Raw genomic sequence first — 17,254 nt, forward strand, 5'->3', positions numbered from 1 at the left:
TGCTCAGCTCTCTTCAGGCTCAGAACAAGTGGCACAGGCCCAACCTTCCTTCATCCCTGAAAGAGGCCTTCCAACATTTGAAGATGTCCACACATCCCCTGGACCCTCATCCATTTCTGTTAGAACACAGTGTCTAGGACTGGGACCACTTGGGTGCAAGCCTGATTATTACTAATCTTCTGGAAATGCAGCAAGCAGATGTGAACCTCACTCTGATGCAGCCGGATGACCACACAGATGATAAAATTTGAGGCCAGCTGGCCAGGGCCCCAGCAAGGCAACCTGCAGGGGGAGAGTTGCTGAAAATGGGGGTGTGCCCACTTATAGTCCAGGGGCTCCAGGACAGGAGGGGAGTCAAGACAAGGAAGTGGGAGAAAGGAGGAGGATTCTCAACATGGTGGATGAAAAGGTGGTTTAGCCATGAATTTGAATTTGGAGGGTTCATAATTTTGGAAGACCTAGATGCCTGACAGCACTCATGTCTCCACTTCCAATGTCCTTCCTTAACCTGGGGAATATCCTCATTTCTTTTTTAAAAGTGTCTTTATTTTTTATTTTTTTATCCTCACCGAGGACTTGCCTAGTGATTTTAGGAAGAGAGGGGGAGGGAAGAAGAGAGAGAGGGAAACTTCAATGAAAGAGAGAAACATCAGTTGGCTGCCTCTCATATGCCCCCTGACCAGGGACCAAACCTGCAACCTAGGTGTGTACCTTGACAGGGAATCAAACCCATGACCTTTTGTTGTATGGGACAATGCTCCTCCCAACTGAGCCATGGCTTCCTCATTTCTTAACACCCAGCTAGCTGCTCAACTGGACCAGCCAGGGCTTCCTCATTTTTTAATACCCAACTGCTCAACTGGAAAGCCCTTTCTCTACCTCCCTTTGGCCCCCAGCCTGCACAACAAGGGGAGAATGGAAGAGGAGAATGGAAAGCTGGAAGGACCCTGGCACAGCCCCAGGAACTGCTGTGAGGGAAGAGGTCCTGGCTGAGAAGATGGGAGTCCCACTCAGACCTCAACCTAGCAGTTCTGTTTTAATATTTTCTTATTTATTTTTAGAGAGGGGGAGAGAAAAAGAGAGGGAGAGAAACATCAATGTGTGAGAGATACATTGATCGGTTACCTCTTGCATGCCTCCGCCTGGGGACCTGATGTGCAACCCGGGCACGTGCCTTGACCGGGAATTGAACTGGCAACCTTTCAGTTTGCAGGCTGGTGGTCAATCCACTGAGCCACATCAGTCAGGGCTAGCAGTTCTGTTTTAAACATGGATTTTTCCCCCCCTTATAATTAAGGGAACCCTGTAGCAGAGTAGAAATAAGACTCAGAAGCATGGCTTCCAATCTTGATTCTACCCCTTACTATATGACTTTGAGCATTCCCCATCTGCAAAAAGGGACAGTCCCAACACTCAGTGGGCTTAGGGGCTCTGGGACAACCATCAGCCCCTGAGTGTAACATGAGAACTTCAGGAACTCAACTTCTCTGTGCCTCAGTTTTCCTGTCTGAAAATGGGACTCAGAAGCAATTGGCTAATGGGATTGTTGGGAGGGATCACTCAGTTGGTACAGGAGATCATTCAGCACTGGTCAGGGGACATGGAACTCCCCACCAGATGGGTAGCCATTGTTATTTACTCTGTGAGGAGACAGATGACTGACGGGTTGAAAGTTAAGTGCTAATGTGAGGAAGACATTCAGACTCATGACTTGCCCCACAGGAGGGTTTGGTAAACATCCATTTAGACTGTGCAGGGCTGTATGAAAACTGTAGTCTTGAAACACACAATCAGGGAGCACCCTGCTTTCATGGGTCCTGACCTTATGCAATTAGGGGGCCATTTCAAGAACAAGAATACAAAATGGTCCTGGCTGGTGTGGCTCAGTTTGTTGGAGCATCGTCCCATAAACCAAAAGCTCATGTATTTGATTCCCGGTCAGGGAACATGCTTAGGTTTCAGGTTTGGTCCCCAGGCAGGGCACATACAAAAGGGAAGCTATCAATGTTTCTCTCCATCTCTCTCCCCTTCCCTTTCCCTCTCTCTAAAATCAATAAGCATGTCCTCAAGTAAGGATTAAAAATAAAAAAGAATACAAAATGATCATGGGACACAGTCCTAGTCTCTCTCAGGACCTTGTGAGGGACCCATGCAAGTGGGGGACCTCAAGCTTAGAACCTAGAAGCTCCCATGGTAAATCTATCTTGGCTGTAGTTAAATGGCTCATTGATAACTGAGCCAGGCCTTGGATCCGGACCCAGGACTTCCAAGTGCTTGCAGTTTCTATGAAGACCAGACCCTCCAAGCACAAGTGCAATGTACCCACTGTGCCTCTTGCCTCCCCCTGCAGCTGCCCTGCCTCTCCAGCTACATCAAGTTCAGAGTCTTGGACTGGTGAGCAACTGGGTGGAGGCTGGAAACATGGCAGTGGGGAGAAAATCAGAAATGGGTCAGAGGCAGCATGTGTTTCTCTCCAGCTCCAAGGGCAACTGCAGGAATGAAATTGGAACTGTCAGCCTGTTCCTCAACCAGATCTCATCCACAGGAGCAGAACTGGAAGGCAAGCAACCCACCCCTGCCCCTATTCCCTTCCTGTGCTAACCCACCCCTGCCCTTATTCTCCTCCTGTGCTTCTCTCGCCTGGCCACCTTCTTACCCTCTCTTCTGGCAGGGACGTACTCTGGTTTTCTACCCTGCTTTGGCCCCAGCTTTCTGACTCTCCATGGGGGTAAAAAGGCCCCTTTCCAGATCCAAGAAGAAGGCTCTGTAAGCTTCTCACGTCCACTATAGGGAACAGAGGAGGTAAAACCGAACACATGTCAGGCACTGGGGCCTGGGAGATACCTGGGGAGGACCTGGCTCTCGTGTCTGTCTACCACATGCTGGTAGAGAACATGAAGCCTGCACATAAATGGCTGTGGATATGTGGGAAGTGTGGTATGGTACAAGAAATGAACAGCTGGAGGGCACTGAGATGGAAACTTGGGTAAGATTTTCAACAGGTAGAAAGGACCTATGATACAAAAGAAATAGCACAGGTAAATGTAGAAAAGCACTGGGTTATTTAGGCCTGGTGACAGATGCGAGAAAGCCAAATGCAAGGAATGGGACTGGGAAGGACTCTGAGTGAGGAAGAGGCAGGAACTAGAACCTCAGTGCCATCAGAAGACTACTCTCTCTCCATCTCTCATCTCCGCTGCTAGCTAGCCCAGGCCTCATATTTCCCCACTGCACTCAGGTTTCCGTGCTGGGAACATGGTCCCCGGAGTTTTTAACAGGAAAGGCCAGGAAAGCATTCTTACCAGCGTCTTTAAGTCACATGTGCTCCCCTTGGGCCCGTCACCATTGCCCAAGAGGCAGGATGTGCTCTGATTTGGCCAGACAGGGAGACCACACTAGCTATCACAGTCCTCTCCCAGCAGGAACTATTTATGAGGATCAACAGGCAGAGCACATGAAGAGGAGGAGCAGGCTGAAGGGTTCAGAAGAGGGGTTAGGGCCTAGAGGTTTCCAGCAACACTGTTTCTGGGATCTGGCATTCCTCTTTGGGGTTGAAGTACTGCACAACTCTGTCTTTGCTGCAGAGGTGTTGGAAGACTGGCCTGCTCTGTTTCTCTCATCCCTTTTCTCTCTGTCTTCCTCTCTTTAACCCTAGACTATTCCCAGCTCTGTTAAGGATGGTTTGGAGTATCGAGGCCGGGTCTTTGTGGAGTTAGTCACCCACATCAAGTCCCACCAAGATACTAGGATGAAGGACCTCTCCCAGGACGTGACCAGCGTAGAGGTAACCCAGGAAGAAAGTGGGCCTCTGCCCGCCTCAGTTGACTGTGCTTCCCACTTTTGGCCCTGGACACAAGCTGAATGCGGTGATGGGTACATGAGGATGGTGGTCAGTCTGCCTGAGTCTCTACTGAGCCACGAGAGCTGCTTGCTATGCCAAATCCCAGATGACCAGGGGACCCAGTAAAAACAGGATAAGGCTTTGGTTTAAGATATGTGCCATCTAGTTAAGGAGAAACATTCTATGGAGCATTTTAAGGAATTGGGTTTTCTTTCTGAAGGCAGGGGAGGGCCATGGGGCAAGAAAGTATTAAGAATAGTCAGAAGGGAGTAAGGTAAGCCACTCACCTAGAGAAATGGGGTACAGTCACAGGGGAAGAGAGCTGGACAGAAGGGAGTGGTTCCAGAGTCCCTTTAGAAGCAGAATGATCAGAGCCACCAACTAACAGAACATAAGAAGTGAGGCCAACTCCCCTAAGCTGACACCCATTTTCTGCTTGGGAGGCAACATGATTGGGTGGCTTACATCAACCTCAGCTCCCTGAAGGAGGAGCAGGTCTGGGGGAGATGATGAACCTCATTTTGACCTGTGCTTGTGAGACATCCACGAAGACCAGTCTCAAGGCTGCTGGACAGATGGGTGTGCCATCAGCACACCAGGATCTGAACCATGGTTATGGAGGGCTTGCCTGGGGGAGTTGGCAAAGTGAAAGGAGAAGGGAGTTGAGGCTGGAGCCTATAGGGGCACCACAACCTGGGAGGCAGGAGGAAAGAGGATTTATGAGGGAGGGAGAGCTGCAGAAAGGAGCCATCAGCTCTCTGAAGGCGGCAGAAAGAAAGGGTGAGGACTCACAATTGTCCACTGGTTATTCGGAAGGCACTGGTAGCCTTGGGTCAGGTGCCATGAAGGGGGTGGGGGTTGGGGAAGAGAAGTTGCAGATGGTGCATGGAGACAAATGCATGGCAACTTAGCTGGAAAGCAGAGGGAGACAAGAGCAGGTGGTAGCTAAACAGGATCACAGGGGAGAAGGAGGACTATTTTTAAGCCAGGGGATACCTGAGCTAGGGAACAGACTGGGGACATGCAAGAGTAAGGCAGAGGCTGGCAACAGAAATGAGAGAGGGGTTAACATGGTAGAGAGAGGACCCCAAGCAGATGGGAGGAATGGTGGAAGGAGGGGCTTGTGAAAGGCCAGGAGAGGATGTGTGAGCTTGTGCAACCTCTACTATGCACCCCTGCCTGTACTCTGTCTCATCTGAGGAGGACGTTTAGGCCAAATTGAGAGGGGTGGTGTGGCGCAACATGGGTGGAGGTGGGTGGCCCAACCCAGAGCCTAGCCTGGCCAGGGAGAAGACCCTCCTGCACAGTTTTAGGAAGGGAAGGAATCAGGGCTGGCTGGGTGGAGGGAGTCAGGTGATAGAGGTATTGGAAGGAACTGCCTCCTTAATCAGCCAAGTGAGTGGGAGTCAAGGCAAGGCTTTGAGTGGAGGTGGGTGCTTTTGAGTGATGGTCTAGCTCACCTTGAAGAGCTAGAATGGCTTTTTATAGAAAGAGCGCACCTCATCCCTTGCCCCCTGTCTGTCTTTATAGACTTGTTCATCCTTGCCTTATGTGCTGGGGGTATGGGGCTTGTTGTTTTAGAAGCAACAGAACCGCCAAAAGTATGGGCTGTGCGTCATCTTCCTTTCCTGTACCATGATGCCCAACTTTAAGGACCTGATCCAATTCGAGGTCAGCATCGGCCACTATGGAAACAAGATGGACCTGAATTACAAGCCTCTCGTCTCAACTACACAGTATAGCCCAGTGATATATGATGGTAATAGTCAGATCCAGCCAAGAGGTGGAAAAAAATCCACTGCATGCCAGGCTAATTGTCCTTTTAAGGGAACACTTCTTATTCCCTGTACCTTTCCCCCATTCTCCCCTTTCCCCCTCCCCACTGATAACCCCCTATGTCATCTCCATTTCTATGATTCTGTTCCTATTCTAGTTGTTTGCTTAGTTTTTGTTTTTGTTTTGGGTTCAGTTGTTGATAGTTGTGAGCTTGTTGTCATTTTACTGTTCATAGTTTTGATCTTCTTTTTCTTAGATAAGTCCCTTTAACATTTCATATGGTAAGGGCTTGATGATGATGAATTCTTTTAACTTGACCTTATCTGGGAAGCACTTTATCTACCCTACCATTCTAAATGATAGCTTTGGATAGAGTAATCTTGGATGTAGGTCCTTGCTTTTCATGACTTTGAATGCTTCTTTCCAGCCCCTTCTTGCCTGTAAAGTTTCTTTTGAGAAATCAGCTGATAGTCTTATGGGAAATCCTTTGTAGTAGTAACTTATGGTAACTTTTTTCTTTTCTCTTGCTGCTTTTCTCTCTATCTTTAACCTTTAGCAATTTAATTATGAAGTGTTTTGGTGAGGCCCCTTTTGGGTCCAACTTGTTTGGGACTCTCTGAGCTTCCTGGACTTGTATGTTTGTTTCCTTTGCCAGATTGGGGAAGTTTTCTTTCATTATTTTTTCAAATAAGTTTTCAATTTCTTGCCCTTCCTCTTCTCCTGCTGGCACCCTATGATTCAGATGTTGGAACATTTAAAGTTGCCCCAGAGATTCCTAAGCCTGTCCTCATTTTTTTTTTTCAATTCTTGTTTCTTCATTCTGTTCGGGTTGAATGTTTATTTTTTCCTTTTGTTCCAAATTATCAATTTGAGTCCCAGTCTCTTTCCCTTTACTGTTGGTTCCCTGTATATTTTTTTTTTGTTTCATTTTGTATAGCCTTCATATCTTCCTTTATTTTGTGGCTGTGCTCACTCATTTCTGTGAGTATCCTAATTACCAGTGTTTTGAACTGTGCATCTGATAGGTTGGCTCTCTCCTTGTCGCTTAGTTCTTTTTCTGGAGTTTTTATCCATTCTTTCATTTGGGCCATATTTCTTTGTCTCAGTGCAGCAGTCTTGATGAATGTTTCTTCTGTAACACCTCGGTTGTCAGACTTCCATATAGTTCAATTTTCTGGCAGTTCTGGTCGGTTTTTTGCTTTTAAATTGGTTATTATCCTTCTTTTGGTTGTGTGAAGAAGCAAAGCATATCTACCTACGCCTCCATCTTGGCTGAATGATGGCCCTTTTGGAAGGCCAATCTACCTGTTTTTTTTTAAGAACAGCTTTATTGAACTATAATTCACAATACCATACAATTCATCTAGGTAAAGTAGACAATTCAGTGGGTTTTAGTATATTCACAGAATTGTGCACCATCACCATGATAAATTTTAGAACATTCATTACCTTCCCCCAAAAATCCTGTACTGTTAGCAGTTACTTTCTATTCTTCCCCATCTCCCCAACCTTAGGTAACCACTGATCTACTTTCTGTCTCTATAGAGTTTCCCATTCTAGACCTTTTATATACATGGAATCATACAATATGAAGAAAGACTAGCTTCTTTAATTTTGCATAACATTCTACATGTTTTTATTTATTTTTCAAAAATTTGTATCCACTTTTAGTAGTGATACTCTGAAAAAAAGTTGACATATTATCATAGCCATTTGAAAGGGAAGACTTTACTTTTGCATGGTATTAGCTACTGATAAAAAGAACATAGAATTTAAAGAAAGTATTCAGCCATGCCTTCTATTTGTTTTTAAATTATAAAATAAATATAAAAAATATATAAATGCATATAAAGTTTAAAGAAAAATAATAAAAGTGGTACCCATGGCCCTGATTGGCATGGCTCACTTGATAGAGCATCATCCTGCAAAACAAAAAGTTGCTGGTTCAATTCCCGGTCAGGACACATGCCTGTGTTGCTGGTTGGTCCCCTTTTGGGGCAGGCATGTGTAAGAATCAACTGATTGATGTTTCTCTCACATGCTGATGTTTCCCTACTGTTCTTTTGACCTGCCTTCCCCTCTCCCTAAAAATAAATAAATAAAATCTTCAAAATAGAAAAAAAAGAACAACCAGTAGTACCCATGAGCTTACCACTCAGCTTAAAAGAGATAAAACTGTCAGTCTCTTAGATGACCCCCTCATATTCTTTCCAGATCCATTTACCTAAGAAATAACCATAATCCTGACTCTTGTGATATTCACACCCTTGCTTTAAAAAAAAATTTTACCACCTATGTGTGCAGCCCTAAAGAGCATATTATTGTTACATTTTCTGTAAGAGGGATTTTTAGCCTATACACATATGTTTTTGCATCTTTTACTCAATATTACATTTTTATATTGATATTCATAGCTAAAATTAATTTTAGTTCTGTATATATCCACTGTAGGATTATAACCTTCCTTGAAAGTTTGGTAGAACTCACCTCTAATTATGTGGTATATGTACACATTTAGGTTGTATCTTTTTTTCTACTATAATACTTTTTTATAAATACTCTTGTACATGTTTCCTGGTCACAAGAGTGAGACTTCCTCTAAATTACATACCCAGGAGTGGAAGAGAAATTTAAAGTGAAAGTAATTATACCAAATTACACTTTCATCAGTGTGGTATAAGAATTCCCACTACTCTGCGTTCTCACCAGTACTTGCTGTTGCCCAGCTTTTTAATTCTTTTTGCCAATCTGATGGATGTATTTATTTTTTAACTTTTTTATTGAATTTATTGAGGTGACATTGGTTAACAAAATTATATAGGTTTCAGGTGTACAATTCCATAATAAATCATCTGTAAATTGTGTGTTCACCACCCCAAGTAATCTGGTGGATGTAAAATGGTATCTCGTAAGATCTTTATTTGCTGTTTTCTTGATTAAAAAATGAGAGTTGAGCATCTTTTCCTATGTTTACACCTATTTGTTTTTCCTTATCTCTAAAAGCCTATCAATACTTTTTATCCATTTTTCTGTTTGGCTGTATTCTTTTCATTGATTTTTACATTATTTTTTTCTGGGAACAATCTTTTGTCAGAAGTATGTGTCATAAATGTCTTCTCTAAGTTTGGAACTTTTCATTCTTTCATGATAACTATTTCTTTATTGTGGTATTATTTACAAACAATATGATTTTAAATGTACAGTTAGGTGAGTTTTGACAAATACATACACCCATGTAACCACCCTGGGTAAAAAAAATATCACCTCAGAAAGCTGCCATGTTCCCCTTCTCAGTCAATCTCCCAACCCCTAGGTGCAACATTGTTGTGATAGCTATCACTATAAATTTGTTTTGCTTATTCTACAACTTATAAATGAAATGGTACAGACAGTACTTTACGACTTCTTTGGTTCAGCCAGTGTTTTAAATATTCTTCTGCATATTTGCATATATCAGTATTTTATTCCTTTTTATTTCTGGCAGTATTCCATCATAGAAATATGACAGTTTATTAATTTACCTCTTCATTGACATTTGGATTGTTTCAATTTTTGGAATATTATGAATAAAGTTGCTATGAACATTCTAGTACAAGTCTTCATCAAGCTTCATTCTTGCCCTTCTGCACTCTGTATCTCAGGGGCTGGACACCTGCAGACTACATTTTCCAGACTCCTTTGCCAAACAGTAGAGATACTGTTGTCCTCTCCTCCATTCCCCTCATACATACTCAAACTATTTACTTTATGGCTCTACCTTCTGAATCATAATTAGAAGGGTCTTTTCCACTCCAGATTTATTAAGGAATTCTGTCATGTTTTCTTCTAGATTTGTAGTCTCTTACCTGATACCTTTTCTCTTTCTGATATTTTTTTCCTATGATCTCTTGATCTTTTCATCCAGCTGCCCAAATATTCTCTTTTTATCTTGTAAGTTCAATAACATTACTAGAATATGTCTAAGTGTTGATCTTTCTAGGTCAATTTTCCCTGGTATATGGTATATTCTTTCACTATGTAGAGTCAAGTCTTCCTTTTGTTGTTGTAGTTAGTAATATATTTAGTGGTATAATTTAGATTACATAAAAGTCACTTGTTTTGTACAATTCAATAATTTTTAGTAAATTTACAGAGTTGGGCAGTCATCACCATGTGTGGTTTTAGAACATTTCTATTGCCCCAAGATCTTTTATGCCAGTCATTCTCCCATTTGCATGCCCAGGCCCACACAGCTACAATTCTACTTATGTCTCTGTATGCTTATTTTTCCTGGACATTTCATGTAAATGAAATCACACAATATGTGGTCTTTGCATCTGTCTCCTTTCACTTGGCATAGTGTCTTGTGGTTTATCCCTGGTGTAGCATCTACCAGCACTCCATCCCTTTATATTGCCAAATAGTATTCCATTGTAAGGATGTACCATTGATCATTTGTTAAACCATTCATCAGTTGATGAATATCTTTTCTACTTCTACGCTCTTGTCTACTATGAACGAGGCTGCTATGAACATTTGTGTAAAGTCTTTGTGTGGACCCATGCTTTCATTTCTTTTGGGTGGATACTTAGAAGTAGAATGGTTTTTTAAGAAACTGCCAAATTTTTCTGAATTTCCTACACTGTTTTCTATTTCCTCTCAATAGCATATAACGGATCCAGTCTCTCTACAACCTCATCAATGTTTGTTCTTATTTATTTTTATAATATTTTTATAGTGGGCATGTATCCTGTGGTTTTAATTTGCATTTTCCTAATACCTAAAGATGCTGAGCATCTTTTTGTGTAGCCATTCGTGTAATTTGTTAGTTAGTTAGTTAGTTAGTTAGTTAGTTAGTTAGTTAGTTATTGTTAGAGAGAAGGAAAGGGAGAGGGAAAGAGAGGGAGAGAAATATCAATATGTGGCTGCCCCTTGCGCGCCCCTAAGTGGGGACCTGGCCTGCAACCAGGCATGTGCCCTGACTGGGAATCAAACCCTGCAACCCTTTGGTTCTCAGACCGGCGCTCAATCCACTGAGCCACACTAGCCAAGTCTAATTTTTGTTATACGTCTATACAAATATTTTGCCCATTTTTAAATTGGGTTGTTTGTCTTCTTACTATTAAGTTGTAAGAGTTCTTTATATATTCTGGATACAAGTCTTTTATCATATGTATTACTTGCAAGTATTCTGTAGCTTCTTTTCATTTTCTTAATAGTGCCTTTTGATATGCAAACATTTAAATTGGAAAAAGCCTGTTTTTTTCTTACTTTTTCTTTTTCTTATTGTATTTTTTTCCATTACTGTTTATCCTCCCTACATTTTTTTAATGGTGTCGTATCCAAAAATTCTGTCTAGCCCAGAGTCATGAAGGTTTTTTCCTCTTTTTTTCTTCTAAAAGTTTTACAGTTTTTGTTCTTACATTTAGCTCTATGATCCATTTTGAATTTATTTGCATGTAGCTGTCCACTTTTTAAAAAAGAGGCATTTGTCAAAAAGACTATCCTTTTCCCATTGTTTCATTGTTTAGGTTTCTACTTAGGGTTCAGTTCATGGGTTTCACGGTTCTCCTTGGTTTTCATCTACATCCATCATTTTCTCTCTGATCCTTTTTGACTCTATTTTCATTTTATTTGGTCACTTTTCTTATTCCTATGCTTCTCACTGCATTGTCTGAAAGGTTTAATCTCCTAGGGACTTCTTTTTCTACTGTCTTTCCTTTCTTTGATGCTTTTATTTTCTTTTACTGTGTCCTGAGTTTTGCCGGCTCACATTTCCTCATCTGACTCCTGAGTTCCTTCTGGGAGTGTATTTTTGCTGGCACTTTTTGCCTCTGCTCCTGTCAAGCTGAGCTCTCTGTTGTCTGTCTTGGTTTTTACTGCTCCGTAGGTGACTTCTCTTGCACTCAGGGCTCTTAGGGCAAATCACAGTTGCTTTTGGCAGTCCTTAAACGTATTTTGAGTCTTAAGAGATCTGTCTCCTTGTTTTGCTGAAAATGGAGTTATTTTCCTTCTTCTGTTGCTTTTGTATGCCATCCAAGAGTAGAAGAAGAAAATTGCAGTCTTCTATCTGTATGTTCCTATCTGACAACCCCAGTCTTAGATCTCTGTTTATTTATCATTCTAACTATTCCCTCAGTGCCAGAGTCTAAAGCTCATGTCTCACAACAGTTCTGAAAAATTATAAAGTATTTTTCACTGAAAATTACTTTTTCCCCTTGTCTCTTGTATCTCCTTCTTGAATTCACTCTATCTTCTGTTGAACTGCTTATTTTATTCTTCATATTTTTAAATCTCTCTTCCATAGTTGTCATCTCTCTGGGCTGCATTCTGCATAATTTCTTCTAAGTCTTCTAGGAAAGGCTTTAGGTAGCCATTTTATTTAAAACTTTTTAGCATCTCTTTGTCCTCATTCTTCACTATTTTTCCACATAGCACTTCCCACCATTCAACACACTGTATTTTATGTATTTATTTTGTCTTCTTTGCCCCTACTATTTTTTAAATTCTTAAGTAAACTTTGTATTTGAGTATACCATATCTGTGGAAAAGTACACAAACCAAAGTGTCCAGCTCAGCCAAGCAAACATACCCGTGTAAAGAGGTCAGACTATGAATAGAGTCCCAATGTCACAGAGGCCTCTTGAGCCTCTCTTCCCCCACCCTACCAAGGGCAATCACTCTCTTAGCCTTCAATTTGTTTTGTCTGGCTTTTAACTTTATATAAAAGAGATCATATAGTATGTATTCTCATGTGTCTGGCATCTTTTGTGCATTTCTTTATCTGTGAATAAAATATTCACAGATCTAGATGTTGTTGAGAGTAGTCACAGCTCACGTATTCTCATTGCTATGTAGCATTCCATTGTGCAAATATACCATAATTTATTTATCCCTTCTACTTCTGAGGGAGATTTTAGTGGTTTTCAATTTGGGGCTATTAAGAATGGTACTGATATGAACATTTTTCTACACATCTTTTGATAATGCTGCCTATGCCCTTCCATTAGGTGTACACCTAGGAGCAGAATTGCTGGGTTAGAGAGTGTGTCTTGGTTCTAAGCTGTTCTTTTTCTTAGAACTTTATTTATGGAATCCTTTGGGACTTGACTAAAGTTTCATATCCCAGAGAGGGTTTGTCTTTTTTTCCTCCAGTTACTTGGGGCACTGCCAACCAGAGACCACTTTAAATTTTCTGCAGACATTACAGGTGGCATGAATGCAGAATGCAACTTGCATGAGACCCCATCTGTGGTTACAAATTCTTGAGAAAATTTCCTGTCCCCCAGAATCATGCTGGAGACAGGTATGTTTCTTCCTTGTGTTCTTCTGTGTGACAGATTATTTTTCATTGACTGAGGGTTTAGTTTTTAAAGTGCCAGCTTTTCATGGCATACTAATTTGATAGGGATGCTATAACCAAGCACCACAAACTGCATGGCTTATAACAACAAGAACACATTCTTTCACAGTTCTGGAAGTTAGAAGTCTGAGACGAAGGTGTTGACAGGAGTAGTTTCTTCTGAAGGATCTGAGGGAGAACCTCTTCCAGGCCTCTCTCCCAGCTTCTGGTGGTTGCCTGCAAACTTTGGTGTTGCTTGGCTTGTAGACACAACACTTCATTGCTACCTCTGTCTCCCCGTCTCTGTGTCTTCACATGGCCATCATCTCTCTGTGTGTCTCTCCTCTTCCTATATGGACACCAGTTTTATTGGGTTAAGGACACAGCCTACACCAGTATCACCTCATCTTAAATCATTACAACTGCAATGACCCTATTTCCAAATAAGGTCTCATTCTTAGGTACTGCAGATTAGGACTTCAACATATAAAACACAAGTCAACTCATAACACATGGGCTCTCCTGTTAGACTGCTCGCCTTGGCCACTCCTGACCACTGGGCTCTCTCCTGACCACTGGGCCCTGACAGTTGCCAAAAAGAAGTGCAAGTTCTCCAAGACTGGTCGGAAGCTCAGAGGATAGAAGCCAGCTTTGCTTCTACTTGCCTCAAACTTTCTGCTTTTACTTTATTTTTGGCTTCTGTGAGTTTCTTCCTTTCATGTCATCTCAATAATACGATTCAGAAAAAGATTCCTTATGTTTAATCTAGGTTTCTCCCCTCACTTCAATAATGAACATTGCCAGGGAACCCAGTCTGCCACACCATCATGGATTTTATCTATATGTGTCTTGGACCGCACTCGTCTACACGGCCAGGACCTTTATGTTAGATGTCTGCCCACCCCAGCCAAACTCCGTGTCTGCTCCTGAACCCAGGGCCCACTCTTCTCCCGTCTTGTAGACCACCCAGACGTAGACCCGCCTCAAACCATGCCTCTTGCTTGATGTCTTGCCTGAGGTTAAGGGCACAGGACTGTGGAGCTAGATGCCAGTGTTATGAACACTTGGCTGTGCCACCTCAGGCAAGCCGCTTCCCACCGAGAGCCTGCAGTTTTTCCACCTACACAGTGGGGACTTTGAAAGGCTGTGTGACACACTGAGCATGATGAATGCTCTGTAAGGCCAGTCCACCCTCTGGTGGAAGGGGTCCAATTAGAATTATCAGTAGATGGCATTTTTGAGGAATGAAGTAGCTCAGGGAATTCCCTTTGAGGGACACACTGAGAGGAGACCCCCAGAGACCCTCATACAGCCCTCCTTGTGTCTCTGTGTCTCAGGGAACATCTACCATTACGTGCCCTGGTACAACACCAAGCCGGTTGTGGCAGTGACCTCCTACTGGGAGGATGTCAGCTTCCGCTTGAAGTGCCTCAACCTTCTCCACTTCGCCCGGGACCGCCTGGTAAGTGGTGCAGGAATGGGTGCAGGGGGAACCCAGGTCAATGATGGAAAACTTGGGATAATGAGTCACAGTCAGAGGAAACTGGTCACTTGGCTCACTTGTGCCTTCCACACCAATTGAGATGGAAGCAACTGACTCAGGGCTAGGCTCTGAAGACACAGAGGTGAGTAAACATAGGCCCTGTCTTCACAATAGGGAAGTTAGAGATGCACATAGTTACTGTGCAGTGCAACCATGGCAGCAGTGGACAAACAGGCACCGGGAGCCATCAGGGCAGAGCCTGGGGTGCAGGAGGGGAAGTGAGTGGATAGTCGAAGAGGTGTTCAAAAAGGAGGTGGCATTTGAGCAGAGTCCTATGGAATAAGGAGTTTGTTGGGGGTGTGGTGGAGTGTGGAGGAGGGAACAATGTGCAAAGCCATGGTGATGTGAGGTTCAGGGGTGGTGGGCATGTGGAGGTGAGTGAAAATAAGGCCAGAGAAGCTGGGAGGGGTCCGGTCACAAAAGGTCTTAGGTGTTTGTCAAGGAAGGAAGCCACTGCACAGTTTCAGGCAGGAGAGCCACTTGGTGCCTACACCTCAGATGTGGCTTTCTTGCACATATGAAGGGAAGGCCAGCATCTGGATCTGTGCTCCTCCATGGTCCCACCTATCCTGGCTCCTTCCTGCTACCCATTTCTTCTATTGGGTAGAGGGGAGGGTGTGTGGGATCCTAACCTTGCAAGGGCCTGTGACAGCTTTGGACTGACACCCCAGGATGTCCATCAAATGCTCCCAAGTGCTGACTGAAAATGTCTTGGGCAAATCGGCCCTGCAGCCTGCCTGGGTGACACATGCTCACCTGCCCCTTTTTCTCTTACTGGGCAGAAAGCCAACCTGGACACCCTGAAATCTATGAGGAACCCAAGGGACCCTGCTCTGCTCCACCAGTGGAAGAAACTGCTGAGGGAGCTGGTGGAGGACTGCAAGTAGGAGCGGGGTGCCACATCTGAGCTGGGGCTTCAGGCCCGTGCCCTTGCCCGCCCCCACCTCCTCAAATCTCTCCCTGGCTTAAGACCCAAACAACAGAGCAGCTTCCCCTTTCCAATCAGGCCTTGCAGAAAATGGCCCTGACCTTCCCCGCCTCCCTCCACAGCACTCCAAGCATTGGCCCTTGTGTTGACACCCACACTTGGCACTCCCACCAAACCAAGCCTCTCTGTGTTTCCAGACAAGCTCTGCACATCCCAGCCCCACACTTTTCCCCTGCTGTTTCTTCTCTCCACAATGCCTTTTTCAGGGCACTAACTGTTCTGGAAGATTCCTTGTAAGGCCTTTGCCAGCCCCACACCCCACTTGGATCCCCACTCTTACACCTTAGGGTTTGGTTGGCTCATACCCTTCTCTAAGAAGTGATCCTTGAGCACAGGCCTGGCTCACTGCAAGGACTGGGAGGATGGTGGGGGGATGGATGAGAAACTGGGGGCAGGCCCACGGTGAACAGGCTTCCTCAGGAGGGGTGAGAAGGGCTCCTTGGGTCAGTCTAGCAAGGGATGCACAAGATCTTGAGTCTAGGAAGGCCACATTGGCCTAAACCAGGGCTGGAGCCTGTAAGATGGTCCAGCCCCCTTCTTCCTGGTCCTGGTCACAGGCGCCCTCTGCCCTGCATGACCACTCATCCCAAAGCCACTGACCTGGACAAGAAGAGGTGGCAGCTGCGTAGCCTCCTCCTGCAGGAACTGGCCCAAAAGGCCAAGGAAGCCCAGCCTAGGGACATGGTGGCCACCGTGGAGGGCTGGCTCTACCGCCTCAATGCTGTGCTCCCTGAGGTGGGTGCTGGACACCCTGGCTGGGGAGCAGGACTTAGAGCCTGCGCACGGGCCTGACTCTCTTGCCTTGGCAGCCCCAGGTGAGCCTTCCAGATGTGATGATCTGGCTAATGGCCAAGGAGCAGAGAGTGGCCTATGCACAGGTGCCTGCCCACAGCATCCTGTTCTCCCCGACGGGGGCCCTGTACTGCGGCAAGTTCTGTGGGAAGACACAGACCCTCCTCCTACAGGTTCAGAAGGGGGAGTCCTTGGGCAGCCCTAGTCCTTGGGAGGAGAAGCCCAGAAACACCCTGGGGAGAATCCCTGAGCTCTGGGCACCCCCATGAGCACCCTTGAGGGCCTGCCACTGCCTCCCAGACCTGTACCAGGTGAATGGAGTATAAACACAGTCTCCAGGGGAAGTCTCCACCAGCATGGGGCCGACGCCAAATCCATATTCCTACTAAATGATCCTCAGATTTGCCTCCTCCGTCACCCTCACACAACACTTGGTTCAGTCCCTTGTTATCTCTCCCCTTACCACAGTTGGGTGCAACCCAAAATATTTAGTGCCTATAAGGTTCGGGCAGCAGACTATCATATCAGAGATAAGCCACAAGTAAGGCTGACAACCATTGCCCTTCCCTTTATGACATCCCCTGCTTCCAACCCTCCCCCCTGGAGGCAAGTAGGGGGCACATACCTGGCTCCCCACTGCGGGCTGGAGAAGGCTCAATCTCCCTGGCCTGGCCCCAGCCACCTCTCCTCCTCAGCCCGCTCAGACCCCGGACTCTCAACAGTTAGGCCATGCGGGCTCCCCCCGCACACCTGCCTGCCCTCTGCCCTCTGCCCTCTGCCCTCTGCCCTCCTATCACCTTGAGGGCCCCTCTTGGCCCCTCTGAGTCCTTCTCATCCTGTAAGAAGCACTGACACTGGAGCCCTAGCTGTACCACTCACTGGACTGCATGCCCCGGGCCAGGCTCGTATGCTCTTCCATAGAATGGGCGGGCCTGGTGATGATGACACCCGGCTCCCGGTGGTGTGTGAGGGTCAGAGCACACGCTGCACACG

At 44.9% G+C, this 17,254-nt stretch overlaps 1 protein-coding gene and 1 non-coding gene across 2 annotated transcripts in view; one reads left to right on the forward strand and one right to left on the reverse strand.

Annotated features, from left to right (window-relative positions):
- FER1L5 (fer-1 like family member 5) overlaps positions 1-17,254 on the forward strand; it is a 48,026-nt gene that overhangs the window by 15,797 nt on the left and 14,975 nt on the right. The window contains exons 15-23 of the mRNA XM_054585662.1: positions 2,351-2,394; positions 2,478-2,560; positions 2,672-2,766; positions 3,656-3,784; positions 5,423-5,600; positions 14,276-14,400; positions 15,264-15,364; positions 16,027-16,204; positions 16,279-16,434. Coding sequence (XP_054441637.1) covers positions 2,351-2,394; positions 2,478-2,560; positions 2,672-2,766; positions 3,656-3,784; positions 5,423-5,600; positions 14,276-14,400; positions 15,264-15,364; positions 16,027-16,204; positions 16,279-16,434 — 1,089 coding nt within the window. The remainder of the gene's footprint in view (positions 1-2,350; positions 2,395-2,477; positions 2,561-2,671; positions 2,767-3,655; positions 3,785-5,422; positions 5,601-14,275; positions 14,401-15,263; positions 15,365-16,026; positions 16,205-16,278; positions 16,435-17,254) is intronic.
- On the reverse strand, positions 7,271-7,412 carry LOC129080993 (small nucleolar RNA SNORA15). The gene has a single exon (XR_008530252.1). It is a non-coding gene; the product is annotated as a small nucleolar RNA SNORA15 (small nucleolar RNA).

The sequence above is a fragment of the Pteronotus mesoamericanus genome, unplaced genomic scaffold (genome assembly GCF_021234165.1).
Source record: "Pteronotus mesoamericanus isolate MK-2021 breed Mesoamerican mustached bat unplaced genomic scaffold, CSHL_Meso_final contig_121, whole genome shotgun sequence".
Classification (NCBI taxonomy): domain Eukaryota; kingdom Metazoa; phylum Chordata; class Mammalia; order Chiroptera; family Mormoopidae; genus Pteronotus; species Pteronotus mesoamericanus.